The 24511-nt window shown below is 48.7% G+C and overlaps 1 protein-coding gene across 2 annotated transcripts in view; it reads right to left on the reverse strand.

Annotated features, from left to right (window-relative positions):
* The window catches only part of Vwf (von Willebrand factor), a 161098-nt gene that overhangs the window by 91543 nt on the left and 45044 nt on the right, over window positions 1–24511 (reverse strand). For both annotated transcript variants that reach the window (XM_046424111.2, XM_046424112.2), the window contains 8 exons: window positions 23825–23961; window positions 23017–23155; window positions 21711–21811; window positions 17203–17398; window positions 16301–16516; window positions 12349–12589; window positions 6165–6259; window positions 3498–3658 (listed from right to left, as the gene is read on the reverse strand). In XM_046424111.2, coding sequence (XP_046280067.1) covers window positions 3498–3658; window positions 6165–6259; window positions 12349–12589; window positions 16301–16516; window positions 17203–17398; window positions 21711–21811; window positions 23017–23155; window positions 23825–23961 — 1286 coding nt within the window. The remainder of the gene's footprint in view (window positions 1–3497; window positions 3659–6164; window positions 6260–12348; window positions 12590–16300; window positions 16517–17202; window positions 17399–21710; window positions 21812–23016; window positions 23156–23824; window positions 23962–24511) is intronic.

The following is a 24511-nucleotide window of genomic DNA, read 5'->3' on the forward strand; positions in this document are numbered from 1 at the left end:
TTCCCAGTCCCCCTACCCCCGTGTGCAGAAAGGATGGATGTGACAGGTCTTCAGGGTTCCACCTAGCTCTGCCACCCTGCACCGGTCCCAGTAAGAGCTACAGCCCAGATGAAGGAAGGAACAGGGTGGTGAGTTGTGCTTTTCTGCCACCTAGTGGTGGAGATAGGTAATATCCTAACTTAAAGGAGTGAATGATTCAGGCAAAATGTTCACTAAGAAATTTTGCAACTAAATACATGACAATTGGGGACATCTTCAAGGGCAACCTCCTCATTTTATCAACCCAGTGAGTCTCATCATGTGAGCCCAGATGTCTGAAAAGTTTCTCCCAATTTGTGATGACTAAGTTCCTGGTTTTCCTCCATAAATTTATAGATAGTGGCAATTCAGCCACCACTGCCAAAACACCTCCCATGTGCCTGCCACTGCCAGCCTCAGTCTTCCCAAAGCTCTCCTAATCCAGTTTTACTGATGAGAAAATTAATACACAAAGATTTTAAATGACATGCCACTCAGTCAGGTAAATGTCAGAAACCACAGTTTGAAGATGGAAGTATGGGATTCCAACATAATGCCCTTTCCACGAGGCTTCTCCACCAAGCCTTTCTCATGGTGCTGGCGCCTATCAAAAGCATCCTGCCTCCTTTTCCCCCGTGCAAGGAGACCTTTGCAGCAGTGGCAGGAGCAGAGAGAACTGCAGCTGGAGAAGCGGGCCAGAAAACCCTCTTCTCCAAGCAGGCGCTTCTGGGCTGACAGTGAACACTGAGACATGCCTGGGAGGAGGAAAGGCACTCTTCAGCCAAGGGCAAGGCTACTCAAAGAGAAGTCCCTGGGCCAGGCCAACCTATGCTGATGCAAGTACAGAAAATGCGTATTTGGAAACTCTTGTGGCCATTTGACAGAGGAATATCGTGTCTTCTGTATCTGATAAAAATTGGAAGGGGCTCATATCTTGTCTGTCATTGCTTTTGGTTTCACTTTTCTGATTATTCGTTTTTGTTGCATGTACAAAAGCACTGGTCCACGACAGACGAGAAACTGAAGAAAACAGACATGGATCCTTCCTGTGGACAGGAGAAGTTGATCCAGACAGCCTCTGAGAGGGAACCTCGGTTATTTATAAAAACAAAGATAAAGCTATTCCTATGATTCTATAGTAATTTGGGGTTTAAATGTGCTTTCACATGTAGCCCCTTTGGGCCCAGAGCTAAGGCATGATGAATTCAAAATAGGAATTCTGTGCCTGTGTTACAGAGGAGGTAAGTGAGCCTCAGGTAGAAAAATTAAGAAACACCAAGCCAGACAGGAGCGATGCCCAGGGGAGCTCAACCTATTGCTGCTCAGTGCTCCTCCAGCTCTCAGTAGATCTGCCCCCAAGAAAAAGCAACTGCCCTCCTCCTTCCAAGTCTTCAGAATGCAGAATGTGGCTTGTTACCAAACCGTTGGGAACACACCACAACCCTACCACCTGTCACAAGGGACAGAGAAGGTCCCCCAGGTATAAGGTCTGCACCATCAAATGAGCCCAAACACAATGTTTCCAGCTCCATTTTCTTTGTGTTGTGGCCAGGAACACATGTCCTGTGCTGCAGCCAGCACACTATGCTCACTTCATAAATTACACAGACTTTTCTGCTCTGCTAGGTAATGAGTAAGTTGTAAAAATGACCCAATCCTTGTGATACAAGCCTTCAAGATTGTAATCCCCTGTGGTGGAGGTGAGAGAGCCCCCTTGTTAGGTGACAGATCTGTCCTCAGAACGTATGCCAGAGGCTTCCGGATGCCAAAGGGGCACCTGACATGCTATAGCCAAGGTCTCACTCTCCATGTGGGAATTTGGGGCCTAATGCAATGATTGTGTTTATTAATATTCAAGACTATTTGGATTGTATCCTCCATGAACAAGAAAATTTTCATTTAAAAGAATCCCTGAACCAGACTGGTACAGTGGCACAGGGATGTAGCCCCTGCTACTCAGGAGGCTGAGACCAGAGGATCACTTGAGTCCAGAGATTGGAGACCAGCCTGGGCAACATAGTGAGAACCTGTCTCAAACACACACACACACACACACACACACATCTGTGGAGAAGCCCCTTTTTTCTTGCAAGAGCCTTCTTCAATATCAGAAGAACAATGATCTCTGTCCCCCCAAAATTCTGAGACTCAAAATAAGAACCCAAGGATAAAGAGCAACATGGAAGCTGCCTCTGTCCACTCCTATTTCTCACCCCTGCCTGGGTCTGAGTGTCCTTCTCCTTACAGATCATTCATAGATATCCATCTTTTCCTAAGGTACTGAACACACTTTTCACTAGCCAACCTCTCTAGCTCCTCTGTCAGAAAAAAACATTCTAGAACCTTCTAAGGCTAAGACAGAAGGACACCCAGGAAAGAAGAAATAGGAGCTGGCTTCTCTGGGAGAAGAAATGGTTGAAGAAGTAGAAAAGAGCATCTGCCCTGCACATGCTTCAGACATCAACCCTCCTGAGGGCCACTGGTCACAAGTCCAAGTTCCCTCTAGATAACACTGGCCATCCCCATGGTGCAGGACACTGCCCCTCAAGTGAGTCCTGGGTGTCATTAATTCTCCCACCCTCAACACCCCACTGCAGTCATCCCCTCCTCCTGCATTCTGGATTCTAGATCCCCCGTCCCAACTCCTCACCACTCTGGGTGTGGGAAATTGGATTCAGGGGAAGGAAAGAAGATGGAATGCATTTGAAAAAGAAAAATCCTGAAGTAGCATTCTTTAGGGTAACAAAAATAATATATGTATCATATATTTAATACAAAACTGACCTAAGATCAGACTTGGAAAGCAGATAAGTAGGCTTAGACATGCTATAACCATTGCCAGCAGCACTAGTTCCCACAGATGCACATAGGAGCCAGGTACTGCAGACCAACATGGGCTTGGATCATGCATGGCCTCCAGACACATTTGCAGCCACAGCCCCAGAATCATGAACGTACAGAGCTGGCCAAGACATCACAACTCACTTGACAGACGAGGAAAACAAGCCTCAATGTGGGGAAGACCCATAATTTGCTAGTGGCATAGCAGGGACCTCAATGTCTTCTTTTAAAATAGAAAGTCATACACATATATGCTAATCACATGCAAATATGTGTGTCCTTCCATCTTCATACCATGGAATGCAGCCCTTGGAAGAATTCTAGTAGAAATGCCTGTTTTTACTTGTACTTTCTGGAAATGCTTTCTTTGCTTCCTAGGGTGCCCCTGTGAGCCAAAATCTTATATTTTTGTCAGATCCCATCAGGATCAACCCAGACATTTTCCTCCCAACTCCCTCCCTGATTTGGCAGCTGAATGGGCCACCAAGGACTCTGCCTACCAACCCCACCCATCACCACTACTCCCATGGCCATCCTTGTCTGGCTGTTGTTCTTCCTCTCTCTGACTCCATAGCCCATCACTCATTCCCACCTGCAGGAAAACGGAAGGGAAGGTACCCACCCATGGGGAAGCTCACCATGCCTGGGGGGCAGAGGCAGCCAGAGACACAGCCCATGCTCATGCACTCCAGGTCATAGTTCTGGCACGTCTTAGCACACTCCAGCCCCTCAGCTCGCGGATTGTCAGCAGGACACACCAACTTGACCATGGGTGGCCGACAGGATAGGCTCCTTTTGCCTTAAAGGTAGAGAAATCAGAGGTGATTAGTGAAGGAGTAAATAGATCTGCCTTCGGCACTGTCCTTTGATGCCCTAGGTGCTGTCACTCATTTGAGAGACTCAGAGCTGCCTAGTCCCTGGGACAAGATGATGCTCAGTGGGGCTGAACCCTGAGCCAGGTCCCCACATGGGACCAAAGTGACACCTCACCTACTCATTGGAGCTTTAGAGCTTTGGCCTATACTGGTGACAACTCTTATGACCCCAGCATTCATCCGATGGCCCGGCCCCCACTTCTTATCCCCCCTGCCGATCCCACTGTAGCAGGTTGCATTGAATCAGCACATATTGCAGCAATTTCCAGACCCAGGCTTTCAAAGACTTGGGTTTAGAAGTTAAATTGGAGCCTTAGTGGGACCCACAAAACTATTCCTAAGATGGTTACAACTTGTGAAGGAAGAGCCCATTCAACCACAAAGACTTCCAAAAGCTGATTGCTCAAATGCCAGCCTCTGCTGGGCCACCCCATTAACATTTACAGTACTCAGACCCCAGGCACTCCAGTCTCCCCACCCTGCTTTGTTTTCCTCCATCTGATCATGTTTTTCTCACCATCTGATCAACTACATATCTCTCTTATTTGTTGATTGTCCACACTACTCCACTCCACTCAGCCCCATAAGATGTGTGCTTCATGAAGGCAGAAATCTTTTATCTATTTTGTTCATTGAGAGATCATATTTCCTGGCAAATCATAGATACCCGTGGCTGATTGGATAATAATAAGAGTAGATGTTTGATACCATGCCTTTCTTTAAAACAAACAAAAAAAAAAAACTGGTGTACTTAATAGCACTTAGAGCACTTACCATCTCCTGTATGCAACAAAGGCAGAATTCCTGGCCTTATTTTTATATGAAAAATGTGTTGGGAAGCTGAAACTCTGAACAGTTATGTGGCTTTTCCCAATCTGCACAAAATTCTTGGAGTTTCCTGACTGAAAAAGATGCAATGCCTTCCAGTGTCTAGACCAGAAGACTCTGAGCAAGAGGAACCTTCAGGGCAGGTCTAAGAGGCAAGATGCAGGGAAGGTTGGGATCCTGGGGAGCGCCGCCAGAGGGAGGGGAAGAGACAGGTAGAAGGACTCGTGGCCTCGAGTCACACATTCTGATTTCAACCTGTGAGCCATCCCCATATTTGTCACCTTGCCCCAAATCTGGGCCGAGAGAGAGAGGCTCCCACAGTCAATCACACAGGGAGCCAGATGCCTCACCAAGGGAAAGCTGGAAAGCCAAGGATGTGGCACAGATCTGGGTTACCTGGGGGGAAAGAGTCTCATGGAAAGGGAGAGGCAGAGACAGAAGTGGTCAAGCTGGAGGTTGAAATGGTCCATTTATGTCCCTTGCACTGGGAGACTCCTTTCTAAGAAAGAATGAGCCTTCTGGAAGCAAGGAGAGTTCCTGTGATCCAGAAACATGAATGGTCCCACCAGCACACGGTCAGCCCACTCTGTGTCTTGTCCTTAAACAGGACAGCAACCATCAGGACCTTCAAGCTGAGAGCAACTGTCCCAAACCTGCAGGAATCCACCCATGAAATGTGTGTGGACCAGACTGGCATTGAAGCCACTGAGTGGGAAGATCAGGTATCTGGGAACTCACAGCAGCACTCCGGCTGGTGAGATGGCCCAATACATGTGAACTCCCACCCAGCTCTGCCAAAAGGTCCCACACAACACCGGAGATGGGCCTGAACCACGAAAGGCCAAACAGCCTGCCTACCCCCACCTATATCTGTTTTTCCATGAAGAAGCAAGCACCCTGAAACCTTCTACCTACCAATCCCCTTTGATCTGTAACGCTATAAATAAAGCATGCCCAGGTTCCATCTTTATTAGAAGCTGCACCCTTCTGGTCAGCTTGGCCCGTCGCTGCCCAAGCTCTGAAACTATATTTCTGTCCTGTGGTTATTTTGTAGTACTATTTGCTTTTATTTCTCAGCCAGCCCATCCCTCTGGAGGGGAACCCTTTCCCTCATCCACCCTGGAGGTGTGCAAGACAAACCCCACTCTTTCAAATTCATTTGAGAAGTTTTCAAAGAGGGGACCTGCTCAGCACGTCCATAGGAAGCAAGAGGCCATCAAAGAAGGGTGACTGCCATCACAATCAAAGCAACAGACCCACCCCACTGTTCACCAGGCTAAGGTCAACGCAGGCAAAACGGAGGTCACACAAATCCATCTTGCAGATATTCGGCCTTTCCCTTCCACAGAATAAAATAGTTCTTGACTTGGTGATTTGGATTTACACATGCAAAAAGACAGGCGTAGGCCTGAAAGTCACTCACACAAACCCAGAAATTGTAGCAAAGCTGGACAAAACCAGACATGCACCTGAATACACACACACACACACACACACACACACACACACACATCAGACAGTGCACCGGCTCTCTCCAGACTCCATGCTTCAAGAGTCAGGGCAGAGGAGAAGCGAATAGTGTTCTGGGAGTACAGTACTCACTGCGATGGGACAGGGGATTGCTGAGGACGGTGTCTGGCCACAGGCTTCCCGGGGCTCCACTGGTGGTGCAGTGCATGAAGCCATCCTCACAGTAGCTGCAGAGGGGAAGACACAACCCGACTTTGCAAGAGTCCTCAGCACTTGCTGTCCCGTTTCCTATCTGTCCCTCGCTCTCTGCCCCTTACAGCTGGTCTCCCAGCCCCATCACTCTGTAAAGCCTGCCTTACTAAGGTCACCCATGACTTCCACGTCATCATATCCCATAGAATGATTTTCAGTTCTTTTTCTGATTTGATCCCCTTCAACTTTACTTATATTGTTAAATAAGTAAGTAAAACAACTGACACTGTTCTTTTAGAGAATTTTTTTTTAAATCTCCCCTAGTTCCTCCTACGTCCCTGGTTGCTCCTTCTCAACCTGGACTGTGGCTCACCTGTGCCTTGGCCTGGTCTTTGAATGTCAGCATTCCCCAGGCTCCATCCTGCACCCTCTCTGCTTCTCACACTCCAGTGCCATCCATGCCACAGCCCCAATTCCAGAGATGACTCGCAACTTTCCAGCAGCCTCTTGAACCTCTCCTCTGAAACCTGGACCCATATCTGCACATGCCTGCAGGATGGCTTTCTCTGGTGTCTCAAGGCCAGGCTGATCCGTTGACCGTTACCACTAGCCATCTGATCTGATCTCACAGCCAGAAAGTCAAGGTCCATCCTGACACTGCCCTCTCCCTCTCCCATCACCAAGCCCTCACATTCTTAACTGTAGCCACTCCACTGGGCTATAAAACACTAGAATGGCTGAGATTCGTAGCCACTTCTCTTATCTCCACTACCAAGAGACGAGGTGCCACCGCCTCCTGCCTGCACGACGCAGAAGTCTCCTAGCCAACATCCCTGTGCCTGTGCTTGCCTCTCCAAAACACCCCTCTTCACAGCCAAGAATCTTTTCAAAACCTTAATCTGATTATGTCACATCACTGCTTGACTCCATCAACAGCTTCCCCTCCACAGGCCTTTGGATAAAGACCAAATCCCTGTGTGATGTGACCCCTGCCTTCCTCTCCCGCTCCGGCCGGCTGGCCTTCTGTGAAGCTCGAACCCTTTACACACAGGGTTTTTGCACAGTTTCCTCTGAGCTGATGTCACTTCTGCCCAACACTCACACTCATGTACCACCTTCTTTGCCCCAAACTCATCTCCAGTTCTCATAGATCAGGTATTTCTCTTCCCAGAACACTACACTTGTAACTTTATAAGTACTTGGGCTTTTTTTTTTTTTTAAATCTGGTTAACATCTGTCTCTCACTAGACTATAAAATCCATGAGGGTCAAAGCTATAACTGGTCTTGCTCACCATTATATCACTAAAATCCAGCATAAGGCTTTACATAAAGTACCCAATGTGTTTTTGTGGTTTTGTTTTGTTTTATTTGGGGGAGTTTTTTATTTGTTTGTTTTTGGTACCAGGGATTGAACCCAAGGGCACTTCACCACTGAGCTACATCCCGAGCCCTTTTTTTTTTTTTTGAGACAGGGTCTCACTAAGTCCTTAGGGCCTCTCTAAGTTGCTGAGGTTGGCTTTGAACGTATAATCCTCCTGCCTCAGCCTCCTGAATCTCTGGGATTATAAGTGTGCACCACCACACCTGGGTGTTTTTATTTTTAATTAACAGGTAATTGTACATTCATGGGGTATGATGTGATATTTTTTCACACATACACAATATGCAATCAGGATAATTGACAGACCCACCACCTTAAAGTTCTATCAGTGCTTGGTGTTGAGGCAAACTTCTTTCTTCCAACTATTTTGAAAAAAACAATAAATCATTGTTAACTGTCTCTGCTCCACTGGGCTATAAAACACTAGAATTTCGGTCCATTCCTGGCTGGAGCCTGGCCTGCAGCAGAGGAAGCCCTGCTGGGCTGCCCGTCAGTGTGACCAATGGAAGGATGTGAAGAAGCCCCGGGCAAATGGGTGTGCACCTTCCTTCTACCTGTCCACGGGCATCGCCAGCATTTCCTCCTGCTGTCACCCTCTAGTTTGATGCTTAATGAATAAAAATAAATAGCCAATAAAAATCACAAGCCCTGAGTTCCTTCGGGCGCACATTCTCCATGAAACCCAATTTTCTACATGAAATGGAGAAAGAGAACCATCAATAGCATTGAGCTCTAGAACAGGAAGAAGATACAGTCATGGGATGTCACTGATGTCAAACCCTGAAGAGAGACCGAAGCCAGGGCTATTTCCCAGCCATGTTCACCGGGGGCCGCTGCATGCCACCTCCCACCTTCCCTGCTATGGGAAAATAACTGATGACAGCTGCTGCCCCCAAGTCACCCCAGTTTCTGTAGACTGACTTCTTTCCTCACCACAGTACTGTAGCAGGGGGCCACCCTGACCTTCTGGTCACCAAAATTCAACAGTCTGTTCTCAGTGTAATTTGAAGAATTCAAGAGTCCTTGGGCTCTAATCACTTTCTGGATGATTTGGGAAAGTGAGATGCTCTCTAAGCCTCAAATTCTTTACTAAAAAAGCAAGCATTTTTTAAGTTCCTAGAGGAAAACACCTTGGAAAATATAGCTGGACAACTGTAGGAACGTGACCACTGAGCTAAAGCCAGAAGTTCACACCGGCAGAGGATGACATGACAGTGGCCCTCCATATCTATGGGTGCTGCCTCTGCAGATTCAACAGCTGCAGATCAAAAGTATTCAGGAAAAAAAATTATACCTGCACTAAACATGTTTCTTGTCATTATTCCCAAAACTATACAGTGTGACATCTATTTACCTAGCAGTTATATTGAGTTTGGCATCATAGGTAATCTAGAGATGACTTTCAAGAACATGGCAGGATGTGCATCGGTTATATACAAATACAGGACCTTTCTAGATAAGGAACATAAGCATGGCTGTTCCATGGAGTAAGGTTGTTCATATTCCCTTCTTCCCTTATTCCTCGTGCCCTGGCACCATCTTGGTCTGCCCTTCCAGCTAGCCTAGTACCTCTGCCCTCTCTCACAGGATCCCTGGTCCTCCTCTTACCCTCTGACTGAGCTCGGACTCAGTCGTCTTTCCTGCTCTTTGTCCCACTCCTCTTTGTGCCACTCTCACAGCTGCAACTGTTACCTCCAGCCCAATCGCCCCTCAAATGCCAACCCTCTAATTCAAGCTGTTGGTTCCATTTACTCACCAAGATATCCTCTTAGTAACTCAAAGTCATGAAGGCCAAAAGCAAACTCACCATCTGCCTCTACTCTTGAGAGCCCTCCCACAGCTCCTGCCATCTCCATCCTCTCAGGCATTCAGGTTCAAAGCCCTGGGGCCATCATCAACCCCTGGTGCTCTCAAATACGCCACAGTCTATTCACACCTCCAATGGCTCCAGATTCTGCCCCCAACTCCCCATTCCCACTGCCATTACCTGGTCCAGGGCCTTCCTACCTTTGTTTCATTCTATATCGACACTTGGGTACAACTGGTCTCCTCACCTTCACTCCCATGTGGCCTCCAGAACCCCCTCCCTGATACTCCACTTCATCCTACCTGCTCCCTGTTCAAAACCTTCCAAGGGCCGTTTTGCCTACTGCAAAGTGAGCCCCCCACTTCTTTCAAAGACCCCTGATCCTGTTCCCAGCCTGACTCCTGTCTTACAGGCCTACCGTAGTTTGGATCTGGAATGCCCAGCCATGGGTCCATGAGTTAAAGGTTCAGTCCCCAGTTTGGGGCTATTGGGAGAGGTGGTAGAACCGTTAGGAGATGAGGTTTGGGGTCATTGTTGGTGAGCCCCCCAAGGAAACTGTGGGATCCTGATCTCTTTCTTTCTCCTTTGCACTCAGCCTCCATGAAGTGAATGGGCCTCCACCATGACATGCTCCCACCATGATGTACTGTGATGCATAGGCCCAGAGCAACAGGACCAATCTGTCATGGACTGAAAGCTTTAAAAATGTGAGCAAAAGACACCTTTCCTCTTTTAAGTTGACTCGTCTCTGGTATTCATTACAGTAATGGAAAGCTGGCTAATACTCCCCTTCATGCAACCCGTGTTCCCACTAGAGGAGTTACCTTGGTGATTGTGAACACTCCTTGTGTGCTGTGTCCCTCGTCCTCTGCTTCCTCTAAAGCCACCCTCCACCCATCATCCCACCCCACCACCACCATGACAATCCTCCTCCAGGTCAAAAGCTACCTCCTTCCTGGAGTCTTGCCCAATTCCCCCCAAATGGAATTAATATTCCCCTTTCTGAATGAGTAGGGCTTTTTATATCTCTTAGATGACAAGTCTACCAAAAGTTAAGGTTACTGCAACTCCATCCAGAACTGTGTTAGGTACTGGGGGATTAGAGCTGAAGGTATGGCCTCTACTCTTGGGGCAGTCATGGTCCAGGGGTGAGGCCCAACACATTTTCCTGAAATACAGGAAATTAGTTCAATACTAATCACTGTTTCAATAGAAGTATAAACAATATGCTTTGGGTACATGAAGCTGGGAAGGTCTGCAAATTAATATCACTGAACTGATGAGAAAAAGATTCATACGCAATGCAAAGTGCAGGCTTTGAATCTAGACTTGAAAGAACCGCTTATACAAAGTTTGAGATAATTAGGAGAAAGTGAATATGGACTGATTATTAGATGTTGTTAAGAAACTATTGTTAATGTTTGGATTAGTAATGGTACTATGGTTATCTTTATGTTTATAATAAAGTGTTTTTCTGTTGGAAATACCTATTAAATTATTTACAAATAAAATGATATGATATCTGAGGTTTTATTTAAACTCTTCTAGCTGTAAGGGAGAGGAGGCAATAAATAAGATAATCATTGAAACTAAGGACGCATATGTTAAAGTTTCTTATATTGTTTTCTCTGCTTTAGTGTCTTTCTGAAATTTTCCATAATCGGGGCATTTTAACGGGTCTTCCCTAGTAGACAGTCAGCTTCTTTGGAGACCACACTGAGTCTGGCTCACGTTTAGATCACCAATTCTTAGCCAGAACCTGGGACAAAACAGGTAACAGGTAAATGTTTGCCCTATAAATGTTCTGTGGCAAAATTCTTCTGTGATCTCATCAGCCTTGTTGACACTGACTGTCAGGGCAGACTGGGCAAAGAACTGTGAGAAGCAAGCATGATGACCTCCTCTGCATGTGCATGAAGGATGTACATGATTTCAACCAGGATAGCTATGATATGGCTTGGATGTAGTTTCCCCCTAGCTCTCCCCACCCCCCAAAAAAATGCTTATGCTGGAAGCTTTGTCTCCAGTGTCACAGTGTTGAGGGCTGGTGGGAACGATAAGAAATAAAATCTAGAGGTTGGGAAGAACTGCATGGAGTCACCACCCTCAAAGGGATTAATGCCCATCTTGCAGGAGTTAGTTATATCAAGAGGGACTGGATTAGTTATCAAGAGAATGGCTGGTTAAAAATCAAGCCACACGGGAACTGGGGTTGTGGCTCAGTGATAGAGTGCTTGCCTAGCATGTGTGAGGCACTGGGTTTGATTCTCAGCACCACATATAAATAGATGAACAAAATAAAGGCCCATTAACATCTAAAAAAATTAAGCCACTCCATGTTTGCTGTCTTCTGCGCCCTCTGCTCACTACTCACACACTCTCCTGCCATGTGGTAAATCTGCCATGTTATAATGTAGCTTGGGATCTTCATCAGAGGCAGCTGCACAACTTTGGATCTCTTTTTCTTATAAAGTACCCAGTCTCGAGTATTTTGTTATAGCAACGTAAAAATGGATTAAGACAGTGATGCACCATGAGGCAATACTGCTATGGCAGATTTTCTTCTGCATCAAATGCTTCATTCAGCCTGATAACACTGAAAGGAGGCTGAAGGGGAGAGAAAGAGAAATCTCCCATTTCCTGTTTCAGAAGAGGGAAACAGCAGCCTAGAGCATGGAAATGGGACATGTTATAGTTGGCCATAAAGTTCAAAAATGCTTACTGATATGGTCTGAGTTTCTAGTTTTCTGCATAATAAGAAAATCAGAAGACCTTGGTAAAATCCCAGCTCTGCCTCTGACTTGCTGTGTGAGTCTGGACGAGTTACTTCCTTCCTGGGCTTCAGTTACTCAGCCACAAAATACAAGACTTGGAGGTCCATTTTCCTGTCTGGCGCTGTGCAGCACAATCCCCTAGCCGAGCTGCCTGCACTTACCACATGGTGTGGTGGTCTGAGAAGATGTCCGCAGGCTGGAAGATCTCACCATCATAGTAACAGGGGCACTGTGACTTGGGCACACAGTCCCCCCTTTCATCCTGGTAGAGCCCTGGGGGGCAGAAGCAGCCCTCCAGACAGACCTCATCACATTCTTCATCCGGGTAAGAGAGGGAGCGGCAGGTCAGGTTGCAGGGTGTCCCACACTGCAGGAACACCTGGCCCTCGGGGCAGTGCAGTGCTGGAAGGGAAGGGAGAGGGAGGAAGGATGACAAGGACATGAGTACCACCCCTTGCAGCCAGGACCCCCAATGATATCTGCGTAATCACTACCTTCCTTTCCCACGATGAACAAAAGCATACCTTCAGGCACACAAGAAAATCAGAAGGGAAGGGAGATGAAGGAAGGTATTATAGTTATGAATGCAAACGTTTCTCCCCATCTTAACCAGAGGGAGCATTGTTTGAGTCACATCTGAGATCTCCAAGCCCAGGACATGGTAGAAATTCCGGTGGATTTGAATATTTAAAAGAACTGGGAGTAACAGGCATGAGCATCACCATGATGGTGATGACATTAATGACTACCATCTGTTGAGCACCTACTGTGTGCCCTGCTCTTCACAGAGGTTTCAGCTAACTCGGTGAGTTAGCTCTTGTCACCCTCTTTCCAGAAGTGAGAAAACTAAGATTTGAGCTAAGGGACTGTTGATGTCATGCCTCCCAGGAAGAAGCAGCAGCAAGATTTGAGGTCTCTACAGCCCTGAAGGTCATGCTCTGAATCATTCTACTCTAAAAAGGAAACAGTCCCTCTGAGAAACATGTAAGTCATAAAGAACAGACACTCTTATACCTACTCCAGAAAAGTGGGCATCCCCCACCTTCCCACAGCCCCCCACCGCCTCGGCCAAATACAGAAATGACACAAGAGACAAAAACCAGAAAGAAATAGAGCAGAGTGCTGAAGCAGCTGAGAGCAAGGGCTCTGCACCCCCAAATACCCAGGTTCAAGCCCCAGTTCCACCACTAATTAGCTACATGACCTTGAGCATTATCCTCACTGGAATACAGTAACAATATCTGCCTGGGTCTTTGTGAAAATTAAATAAACCAACACCTTTAGAGGCATGGTTGGCATACAGTAAGTGTTCAGTGTTATTATTACTAATAACATTGCTGGGGAAACACGGGCCCAGCTCATCAGGCTTGGGATGGGAGGAATCTTCCAGAGAAAGATCCAAACCAAAGGCCTGGCACTCCTGCATTGTGGTCAGTGTGTCCTGGTAGTCTAACAAATACTCTGAGGATGCAATTCTTTTCTGGGAGGGTAAGACAGACATGGGAGATGTGGGGTGCCTTTTACCCTTCCAAAATGCCTTCCCTGTGCTCACTAGCTGCTGTACAAGCAATGAAAGCCCCGTTCTGGGGACACAATCTTCCTAGGACTGTTAGAATCCTTGCCTCTCATTTCTTCAGCAGAAGCCCACGAGCGGAGCATCTCGCAGAAGCTGTAGAAGTCACCACTGACCACGAACCTCTGGCGAGACCCTGCAGCCTCCCTCCTGCCACCACCTTTGACTTGGTGTTTGAAGGTAGCTGGGAAGAGAGGGAGCCCTCTAATCACTGAGACCTTGACTTTTCTCTGACAGAGTGGAGAGTTTGAGCCACTGGATGAATGTGCAGAGGGAGGAGAGGGGAAGATGGGATGTGCTGGCCGACAGAACAGCGATCCCTTTCAAGCCACTGAGTCTGCAGTGACAAGGGTAAGTCTACTCTTCGTCCATCAAAGAGAAGCTGGAGCTGGGAACTCTCCTTTTCTGACAGACCATCTCTAGCCTGGCTTCAAGCCTTATGCAATTTCTTCTTTAGTCTTCTTTCCCAGAATAAGCAATGCATATTTCAGCTTAGAAGACATGTATTGTGCACCCACTGTATGCTGGGGCAGTGTAAGGCTCAGGGATGCAAAGATGGTAAGCCTTGGTCCTTACCTTCAAGGACCCCATCTTCCCAAAGGAAACATGACCATTTTCAAGGGGGAAACTGTGTTGCTCCTGAACCTCTTTACAGCATGGAGTAGCTACATGTTTAAGTGCCTGCTCCATAAATGTTCCCAACTGGTGTGACATCTTCCTTTCTGTGGAGAGACTCAGTGGTTTGGGGAGCTCTGTTCATTTCCCAGGAAGGGAAAATGAGACGTGGGTCCAGGGGACATTAGGTCAACAAAGGATGGAGTCAAGAACCAGGAGTTGAGCCCACCACCTTTGGGCTCAGAGGAACAACCCAAGGTCATTTGTGACATACACCCATCAAGACAGAGACCTCTCGTCCTTGAATGTCTCCAGAGAGAGTTACCTCCTCACAACCCAGCACTTTCTCCAGTATCATAAAGCCTCAAGAGTCAGGAAATTCTATACCCAAGACTGAGTCCCTGCCATGGCTGTGTCAGCCCATTTCCCCTGTTCTCTTCAGTGGAGATAAAGAATAGCGAGAGATTTTTAAGATGCTTCCAATGGCCCTTGGCATTCTGGGCGAATATCTTACAACAGGAACGCCATGGGAGGCTGCAGCTAACTGGTGGTGCATAATTTCTAATATTGGTGGGCCCAAGGCATACTCCTTGACTCATTACTTTCCCCGATTTCTAAATTTCTAATCCAGAAACTTGAGTTCAGAGGCTCTAGCAAAGAGTCAAGGTCATGTTGCTGGTAAGTCATAGGTAAGCAGCCAGGAAGGCTTCAGCTGCGCTCTTGCCACTGCCAACCTAAGATTCCCTGTGACATCCCAGGGTTGGAGGGACAGGGCGGGCTCCACTGCATGCATTTGTAGATTTTTGTTGTTGTTGTTCATCCCTACTTTTGACTCTACTCTTTGTTAGGAGATTCCTTATACTTGAAACATGAGTTGGCTCAGTGGACCCCAAATATTGACACTTCTAGAGAACCCCCACCTAAACATCTCGTCAAATACATGATATTAATCCCTTTATCACTGCTCACAGCTCCTGTTTTCCTGCTTCTGTCAGGACATCCTACATTTTAGACTCCAAACACATCTTCTCCCTAAAAATCAGAATATCCACTCTATCTTACGCTTATGGAAAGCCTGCCTCACCTTCACACCTTAGTACTACTATTCTACCAAATCTTCTCTTTCAAGAGAGCACCTTGTAAAACCATGGTAAAGTACACCTCCTCCTGAAAGCCTTCCTTGGTTGTCTCTGCCCTTTATCTGCTTTGCCTTTTATTCAATGTGATAGGCACCTCCTAGGGAGAACTCAAAAAAGAAGGTTCAAGTTCCTCATCATTGCTATGGCCTGACCACACTGGGCACTTAGCAAATGTCCCCAGAGCAATAACGGCAACAAAAAAGTGTTCCCACTCTAGACGCCCACTAGCATGGAGCAGAGACCAACTTTGGCGCCAGGAATCTACCAGTGCAGAAGGAGATGTAAAAGTCAGCAGGACAATGATGCTATTCAGCTTTGTGTAATTTTATATGGTGCCAAAGATTTTTGCCAGGAGTCCATCAATGGCTTCCAGCAGTTATAAGCAAAGGATTTATGTGAGCGGGCATCGCCTCCATCAGATTCCAGGAATGCTGGGACCCACTGGGACCTGGGACCTATTCACTCCACACCTGATCGTACCAGTAATGAACACTAGGTGGCAGCAGATAGAGGCGATCTCTTCCTGGAAGGCTCCAGGTAGGAGCGCCAACTTGCCCTGCTGGAAGAGCTAGCCCCTCCACCACTACATCCTGCCAGGAGGTGGAAGTGAAAAGAACTATCTGCACAGCCCAGGTTTGTCAAAATGCTGCTGGGCCCATTTCCAAGTGAAATGATGCAGAAAAAGTGCTTTGAAAAGACCAATTGGACCAAGACCACAGGTGTCGGTAGAGTTTGGGTTGTGTGCTTGGAGGGGTGCAGCAGGCAGACGGTAGGGTAGAGACCCACCACAGAAGTTGGACTTGCGCCATGCGATGTGCACGCCTCTCCGCGCACAGGCCTCAGCGTAGTTGGCCACAGCATTGCACAGACAATCCCTGCCGTCGGAGCAGGAGCAGACATCGTAGCGGCAGTTCTGCAGGTAGGGCAGAGGGCTGACTGTGTGGTGGCAGGCCTCGAACGTGGAGGACGTCAGGAGCGAGCAGGCCTCCTCTGCGAACCTGGCTGTGGTGAAGAGAGTGGATCAAGCCCAAGATGAACGGAGCCCTGAGCCACTCCCCTCAGAGTCTCAATCACAGGGACTCTGACACCCCATACCCAAGAGAAGAGCAATGGCTCCAACCCTGAATCCCCCACACCCACTTCTCTGTCAGCAGCAGATTCTGCAAAAACAACTCTTGGCTCTGGAGTTTATTGCAATTTTTCTTCTGCAGCCAATTTACTTTCCTAATTACATTTGGCTCAAATACATATTAAACCGCAGCTCTGGAACACATACCCACTGACAGAAGAAAGTGGTCAGCGATGGCTTGGGTCAGAGGGGGATGTTATTATAGGACTGAACTGCCGCTGCAGACAAATCCGCACGTGGCCACCTTAGTCCATTTATCTTACAATAATTCAAGTCTAATTTCATGTGGCTGTCGCGCCTGTAGACCAGAACATCCAGGGACAGGAAATGTACTATTCTTTTCTTTCTCAGGCTTTGGCTCAAGGAGGGCATTCAATAAAGAAGCTTTGAAGAATAAATGAGCCAGTTGCAGATAATCAAATGCTGATAGTAAAAATAAAGGTGCACCTAACCCCTCGCTCCATGCACTGCCGCTCCCCACCCCCCACCACCACGGTGGGTGCGCTGTCCCATTTAATGCACCCGAATGCCAGAGGGCTGGGCGCTGCAGCTCACGTACTCAGGCGCGGGTTGAGGCTACAGGGATCGCTGTGCTGCTTCCGCAGGTCCTGGCAGTCCCCGTGCAGCTTCCAGGCGTTCCCGAAGTCCACCACCAGGGGCTCCACCAGGCCCGCGGGGGTGAGGAAGTCGTCACCCTTGTTGCCATTGTAATTCCCACACAAGCCACAGGTCTTCCCGGCATAGAGTGGGAACAGCTGTGGGGAGAAGCCAGACTACCTTGAAGCAGCGGCGGCCGACTGAGCAACCGCTTTGTTTCACTTGTAAGATGGTTTTGATCTTCCCCAGATGAAAAATAAATACGAATGGTAACTAAGCCTTAGGCTGTAGGAGAAACAAATAAATGAAACAAACATCAGTACACATTTACCACTTCCACCCTGGTCCTTCAATCTTAGTCAGAGAAGGACCAAGCCAAAAGGGATTCTAAAGATTATCTAGTCACTTAAAATGGAGAAACTGAGGCCCAGGGAGGGAAAGGGACTTGCCCAGGGTGACAGGAATAGTGGCAGAGCTGGGATGAGTCAGTAGGTTGAGCCCAGCCCCAGGTGTTTTGTGTCCACACCTGCCAGATGGCCTAGGCCAGTGGCCCCAGTTCCCCTGAGATCAAGTACAAACTCAACATTTGTCCACTGAATGCTTTCATTGGTCACACGTGGGCAAAGCAGGCTGAGTCAGGTGTGGTCTAAGTCCTCTGCAGCTGACACTGTATGACCAGTAGCAACACCTTTCTCAGTGGCATCACTGAGCATCACTAAAAAGAAGAGGCCCCCCTGCCAAAGGGGGCTGTCAGGATGGCAATTGGGGATAGTGAGGTCCAGCAAGGACACTGGGGCAGTGTGCTGTGTGGTGACCAGGAGGGGACCAGGGCTCAAACACCCAACCATCGGCACATCACTCATTGTCCAATTAGAGCTGAACAAAGCTCTGAACCCAAAGGGCACATCAAGGGACAATTAGGGAAATGGAACCTGCCTTTTGCCCAGGACAGGTGGGGACACCTGGACCCTGATGTGAAGATAGAGCAGGGGTTGGACCCAAGAGTCCTGACTCCAGCTCTCCCCATAACGAACAAGGCCTGTGACCTCCCTGTGTTCTGAAGCCTCATGAGCTAGGCCTGGGCCCCCCATGGTCATCTCTTGGAGGCCCTTCCGGCTGCTAGCCCTGACTTAACAAGGTACAAGATGAACAATCCAGTGAAAGATTATACACCCTTATAAAATATGCCCAAGTAAATATCCTTAATAAGAAAGGAAACAGAGGGATGCCCTCCTTGTTTGCTTTAAAAATATCTAGTGTCACATTAGGGCACCAAGGCCTTTCCTGACCTCTCCCCTTAAAATTTAAATCCTCCAACCCTGGCACTTCCTGCTCCCCCTCCTCTGCTTTATTTATCTCCCCAGGATTTATTCTAATATATGATTTAATTTACTTATTTGCTTTGTTTATTGTCTGCTTCCCCCAGGAGAATGTGAACTAAAAGAGGGCAGGGTCTGTGCCTGCTCCGTTTCCCCACTGTATGCTCAGCATCCAGAATGCTGTCTGTCTAAGTCCCTGCAGGCTGCTGAAACCAAATTGTAAACCAGGTGGCTTAAAACAACACACTTATTTCTGATAGTTTGGATCCTGGGAAGTCCAAGATCAAGGCACCAGCAGATTCGGTGTCTGCTCAGGGCCCCTCTTCCTGGTTCAGAGATGGCCTCTACTGCAGCCTCACATGGTAGAAGCTGGTCTCTGGGGACTCTTTTATCAAGGCATTAATTCCATTCAGGAGAGCTCTGCTCGGCAACTTAGAGCCCTCCCACAGCCATGGGTGTTAGAATTTCAGCATATGAATTGGTAGGGGACACAAACATTCAGCACAGACGTGCTGGTGGACGCTCAATGAATATTTGTTAAATGATTGAATTGGTGAACTAATGAATAACTCAGTGCACAGATGGGTTCTTCTCCCAGCACCTGCTGAAAGGCAATACCAACAGTCAGGGCTGGCGGGAACTGAGCAGCAAAATGGTGATGAACCGGGAATCCCCTTCCCCTCTTCTCAGCATCTTTCCTCCTGCTTCTTAGACATATAGCTCATGCTCCCCAAAATCCCCTTTGTTCACTTCCGCTGGCCACTGTCACTATTGCCCCGCAACTCTTGAAAATATTCTGCCCCCCATTCTGACTTTGGCTTGTCTCAGAGGTCAGCATGGCCCACGGTTAGAACCATGGATGCATTCAGGGTCGGCAGGCCGTGCCTGGCTAAGAGGCCTACAGTGTCCAGGCTAGGACACTTCTGAGAAGACACTTGCTGTTTGAAACAGACTTGTGCTGGTGGCAGTTCTGACGTAGTGAAGACTGTCAGACACCTTTTCCACAGCACTCTGCTGGAGCTGGACTGGACCCTGTAGCCAGGGCCTTGCTGTCTCAACAGAGGATCCGAGGGCCCCTCTCCCCAGGAGGCCTGCCTCCAACTATCTCCTCCACCTAGCAGTCCCTGAACCCAGGTGCTAGCCCTGTGCTCCCACCTCCTGCCCTTCACAAACGCCCCCTTTCCTGCATCATACCAAACCCACAGGACAGTCCACAGGTCATGGGGTCATCTGATCCTGTCCTGAACCTTCACCAAATCCTCTTCTTATAAGCTAAACTTATAAGCTCAAACAACACCCCAAAGACCCCATTCCTGTGGAAAGGAATCTAGCTCTCTCGGAGGAAAACCAAAGAACAGAGGAAGCTGAGGAGAAGTGGGCGGACACCCATGACAAGAAGTCCTGGACCAGCTGATGGAGGGAAGAAACTGCGTGGGTGAAGAGCACCCACTGTGACACATGGGAGGGGGCTGGGAAAGTGAACCGGCTCATGTGGAACATCCCCTTGAAGCCCGGGTGCAGGAGGAGTGACTCAACAGTGACCCGGAGACCAAGCTCTGTAGGAAACTGAGCTCTGTAACCAAATGACCTAGAGACTGGGGCAAGTTCCTCTGGCTCTGGAAATGATGAATCTTTATTTCCAGTTGGAAAGTGGGTGTCTGACAAGAGGATCGGCCATCCTTCCTGATCTGTGGTCTGTGGTTGCAAGGTTACTTTTTATAAACAAAAAGAAAAAAAAAAGAGTTAAGTATGAAACTCTCTCAAGGGATCTAGGACAAGAGAAAGAACTGATCACCTGAAAAGGGAGAAAACAGGATTCCACCTCCAATGTCCATCACAGAATTATACCAAGGATCCTGGGGAGCAGGGATCCAAGGATACAGGAGGAGTCTCTCCAGAATCCTAGTGTGACAGTTCTCAAAGGGGTGGTCTTGGGACCCACGGGGGGGGGGGGGCAGGTCTCTGAGGCCCTTTCAAGGGATCTGCAAGCCTGAAACTACTTTCATGAAAACATGACATTATTATCACCTTTTCCCTTTTCATTCTAAGTGCACAGTGGAATTTTCCAAAGGCTACATGACACACTTTATCACAAAAGATTGATTGCAGAAGTAGATATGAGAATCCAGCTGTCTTCTATTAAACCATTCATTAAAGAGATTTACAGAAATGTATGGCAATGGTATTCTTCTCACTACTTAGCTTTGTATTGGGAAACAGTTATCTCCCCCCTGCAAAAAAAAAGGGTATTTATATTAATGTGCAGTAGTTTCAGTATTATATTTTTAAACATGTTAATAAATACATGTTCTAAATGCCTCTAATTTCTAATCTCACCAATAGATACAACCCTCATTGAAGATCTTGGGGTCCTTAAATAATTTTTAAGAGTGAAATAACATTCTGAGACCATAAAGCAAGAACTAGTGGTCTAATGGGAAGACACTGGGCAGAGAGCAAGCCCTTGCTCTGCCATGGAGTGGTGTGGACTGGGGGTAGGCTCTCAATTTCCCTATACCTCATTTGTCCCCCTAATAAAACAGCAGTGGTAATACCAGTGCTGCCCACCTGCCAGGGGCTTTCAAGAGAAACAACATATCCCCAAACTCCATAAAGTCTGGATAACCATCCAGGTGATTCCAGGACCCCTAAGAATAAGAGGATGTGGCCCGCAGACTCAGAGGCCCAGTGACTCAGTGAGGAATCTGGCAGACCCCTATGTAGCCTTGCACAGATGGGGTTGGGGGCAGCTTTCTCCCCCCAGGGGTACAGGACATGGGGTCCTGGCTGTGTTCCAACCCAGCTCTTCCCTTGCTGCTACAGTGAGCACCCAGGAAGACACCCCCTCCTCCCAGGCCTCATTGCAGCTAGGAGATTGGTCAGCAAATCCACCACCTCACCAGCCCCACCAGGGCCCAGCACAGGGACATCTGATCCCCAGAAGAGAGAACCTGTCAGGCCAATAGGGGGCGTCCAGAAAACAAACACTAGCTTCTCATAGACAAGAGAGGCCTGTTCCTCACTCTGGGGGTGTAGGGCCTGAGGAGAAAGGAATTCTTCTCCCACCACACAAAGCCATTCTGCCCAGAGCACAAGGGGTACTTTGTTAGGATCAGGCTCCCGGGAGGCAATGGCTCCAGAGGGGACCTACCTTCACCAGCAGCTTCCCACGGCCATCCCACTCCACCTGCAGGTCCTCCCCATAGCTGAGGCGCACAGAGGTCATCACAGTGTGCTGGATGCGGAGGTCACCTGGAGCCCAGCAAGACAGTATTCAGGCTGAGGTGGGGAGGGACAGTGTGGTGGGGTGGCAGGCAGGCAAGTTGGGAGAGATGGGATGTCTCATAAAGACCATAGCAATGACCAGAGAGGAGTTAAAGCAGATGGGATGTCCATGAGGCTTAAGGGGGTCTCAGAGGAAGGGTAGACAGAGGCAATTAGGATTCCCCAAAGATCCCCAAGGACCTCCTGTATACCCTGCAATTCCCTGTAATTTCCCTCAATGCCACAAGAGGGCAGAAGAGGCTCCTGAATTCTTAACTATAAGCCGGTTCTTTTGCAGTGGAGATCTGCCACTGAACTCCCACGCTGGGCATGCCTGGGCCTCTCTGCCTGTGCATATGGCTTCCAGACTGGATTACTCAGTCCCTCTGGCTGAGTGATGCTGTGTGCAAAGCTGAACACAGCAGTGATCACTACTAGGAGAAGGTAGAGACAAGTCAGGAGCTTATACCTTGCCCCAGAGGAACATATATCATCTCATGGAGAGACACACACAGCTGAACACACATGGACATCAGTGTACTCACTAGCCCAAGTTCATCCACTGCGTGCAATGCTAGGATTGTGGGCAACAGCGTGGCCAGGAGTCATGGAGGACAAAGGGTCTGAGAGCCGCTTTGCGGGTGAAGTTTGGGTGTTAGGCTGTGTGAAAGAAATTTTGCTTTGACAGGCACTGTGCAAACTAGGTGGAGACACTGACCAGCAAGGCTTTTCCCAGGGCAGAGGGTCACATGGCTTTGCCCCCACCTGGCATCTTTGGTCTGACCCCTTCAGCAGCCATCCCCAACCTCTTGGAGTGTGGTCAGCTTCCACTCCTTTCCCACCCCAAAGTACAACCAGAATCACCCTGCCTCAACCGGTTCCTTTGGCTCAAGTCAAGGCAAAAATCCTCTTGGCATCTTTACCCCTCTGTACTCTCTCCCAGGGCTAGATCATCTCCTCCCTTACCAGACGTTCAGCCAGCTTTCTCTTTGAGTCCCTCACCTCCAGGAAGCCTTCCTTTCTTGCAAGGATGCCTGCCAAGAATATCCACCCTGTCCTCCAAAGGTAACTCCCCATCACATTCCCAGAGAAGAGACAGATGGACCCTCACCAGGAAGGAAGGAATGTTGAGGAGGAGGGGTGCTATGGGAGAAGCTGTGCCAGCCTGGGGCTTGGTAGAAGAGTGAGCCCACCTTGAAGGAGGGGGACCTGGACATCCTGGCCATTCATGGAGACTCCTCCTCCATGCTTCAGCTTCACGAGACTGTTGTGCAGGGTGGGCAGCCTCACAGTGGCTGAGCGGGTGCAAACAGCATCAGGGTCATCAGCACACTGTCGAGAGGGGATTCAGGGTGACCTCACTGCAACCCCTGCCAGTCTAGCACCCAGCCCAGGACCCATTTAACCAGAGAAACACCTCAACTTCAGAGAGCCTGGGCACCTCCATCTTCACAAAATATTGTATGTGAATGAGGCCCCCAGAAGCATGCAAGAAGGCCCTAACCCCAGCCCCCTACAAACACCCCTTAATATCCTGTCCTGGTCTTATACCAAGAAGTATAGACCTCTGGTTCATCTTCTTGTCCCTGGGCCAATTAATACAAGAAAACCAGGGACTCTGTCCTCAGGGGAATTCGATAGCTCTACCTCTCTTCCCCTCTGCTCTGTTCCCTACAAAAGAGTCTGCATGTAAACCGTGGAGCTCAGAAAAGGTGATGGGCCCTCCTTGCCCCCGCCCCACTCAGTCCTCAGCACCCAACAGCAGAGATCCAGCCATGGGGGCCACAGAGCAGACCTAAGGGGATGCTTCTCCTGGGCATAGACTGAGCTGGCCCTGAGTAGGTGCTGGCAGGGCAGGTGCCTTCTCCCAACAGCGAGAGAGCAAGGCATAGCTGGGTTTCCGTGAATGAAGCCAGCTGAAGTCTGGAACAGCCGCCCCTCACCCCAGTAGCTCTGCAGCCACCTCACTGCCTCCTGGCAGGTCAGCACAGCCAAACTCACCTGCACAGTCTCTATGACAATGGAGAAGGAGTGATCCTGGCAGTCCTGGGCCAGCAGGTACTGGCAGATCCCACTGAAGGTGAAGTACCTGTTGTCGAAGCTCTTGAAGTGAGATTGGCCTGTGACAAGACACTCCCCTGGAGGGACACAGAAGAAGGGAGAAGCAGGGGTTAGGGAAGCCCCCAGGGTGGCAAAGGTGGCACGCATATACAAACAGGGTGCTCTGCTCCCCAGAACTCCAGAGGTGTCCTTGCCCCACGCCAGTCTAAAACCAGGTTCTAGCAGAGGCTGTAAGTCAGTCCCCACTCCCTAATGGTAGGATGTCAAAGCTGGGTCATTCAGTTCAATTTCTCCTTTTGCAGATGAAGAAACTAAGGGAGATGACAAGGCTGTGCACAGTCAGCAGCCAAGCCAGGGCCAGAAGCCAGCGCTCCTGACTCTCAGCTCTTGCCACCTCTATTTCTTTCTGGGCATGCTGCCCCAGGTTCAGAGCATCTCCCAGGTCAGTGTCACAGCACTGCAGAAGGCAGTGCCTGGCCACAGGAGGCTGTCCAACTGCTCTGTGCACTGGCATGTGGAGGGGCTCAGAGACACAGCCCCACCCAGGAGAGTCCTGAAGGCCAGGAGGCAGCGTAGGCAGCCAGAGGCAGGGAGAGGAGGGAGGTGGAGCTGTCTCAGGGCTTAGCA

This window comes from Marmota monax, unplaced genomic scaffold (genome assembly GCF_021218885.2).
Source record: "Marmota monax isolate L192 unplaced genomic scaffold, Marmota_monax_Labrador192_F-V1.1 WCK01_AAM20220418_F8-fsc00186, whole genome shotgun sequence".
NCBI lineage: Eukaryota > Metazoa > Chordata > Mammalia > Rodentia > Sciuridae > Marmota > Marmota monax.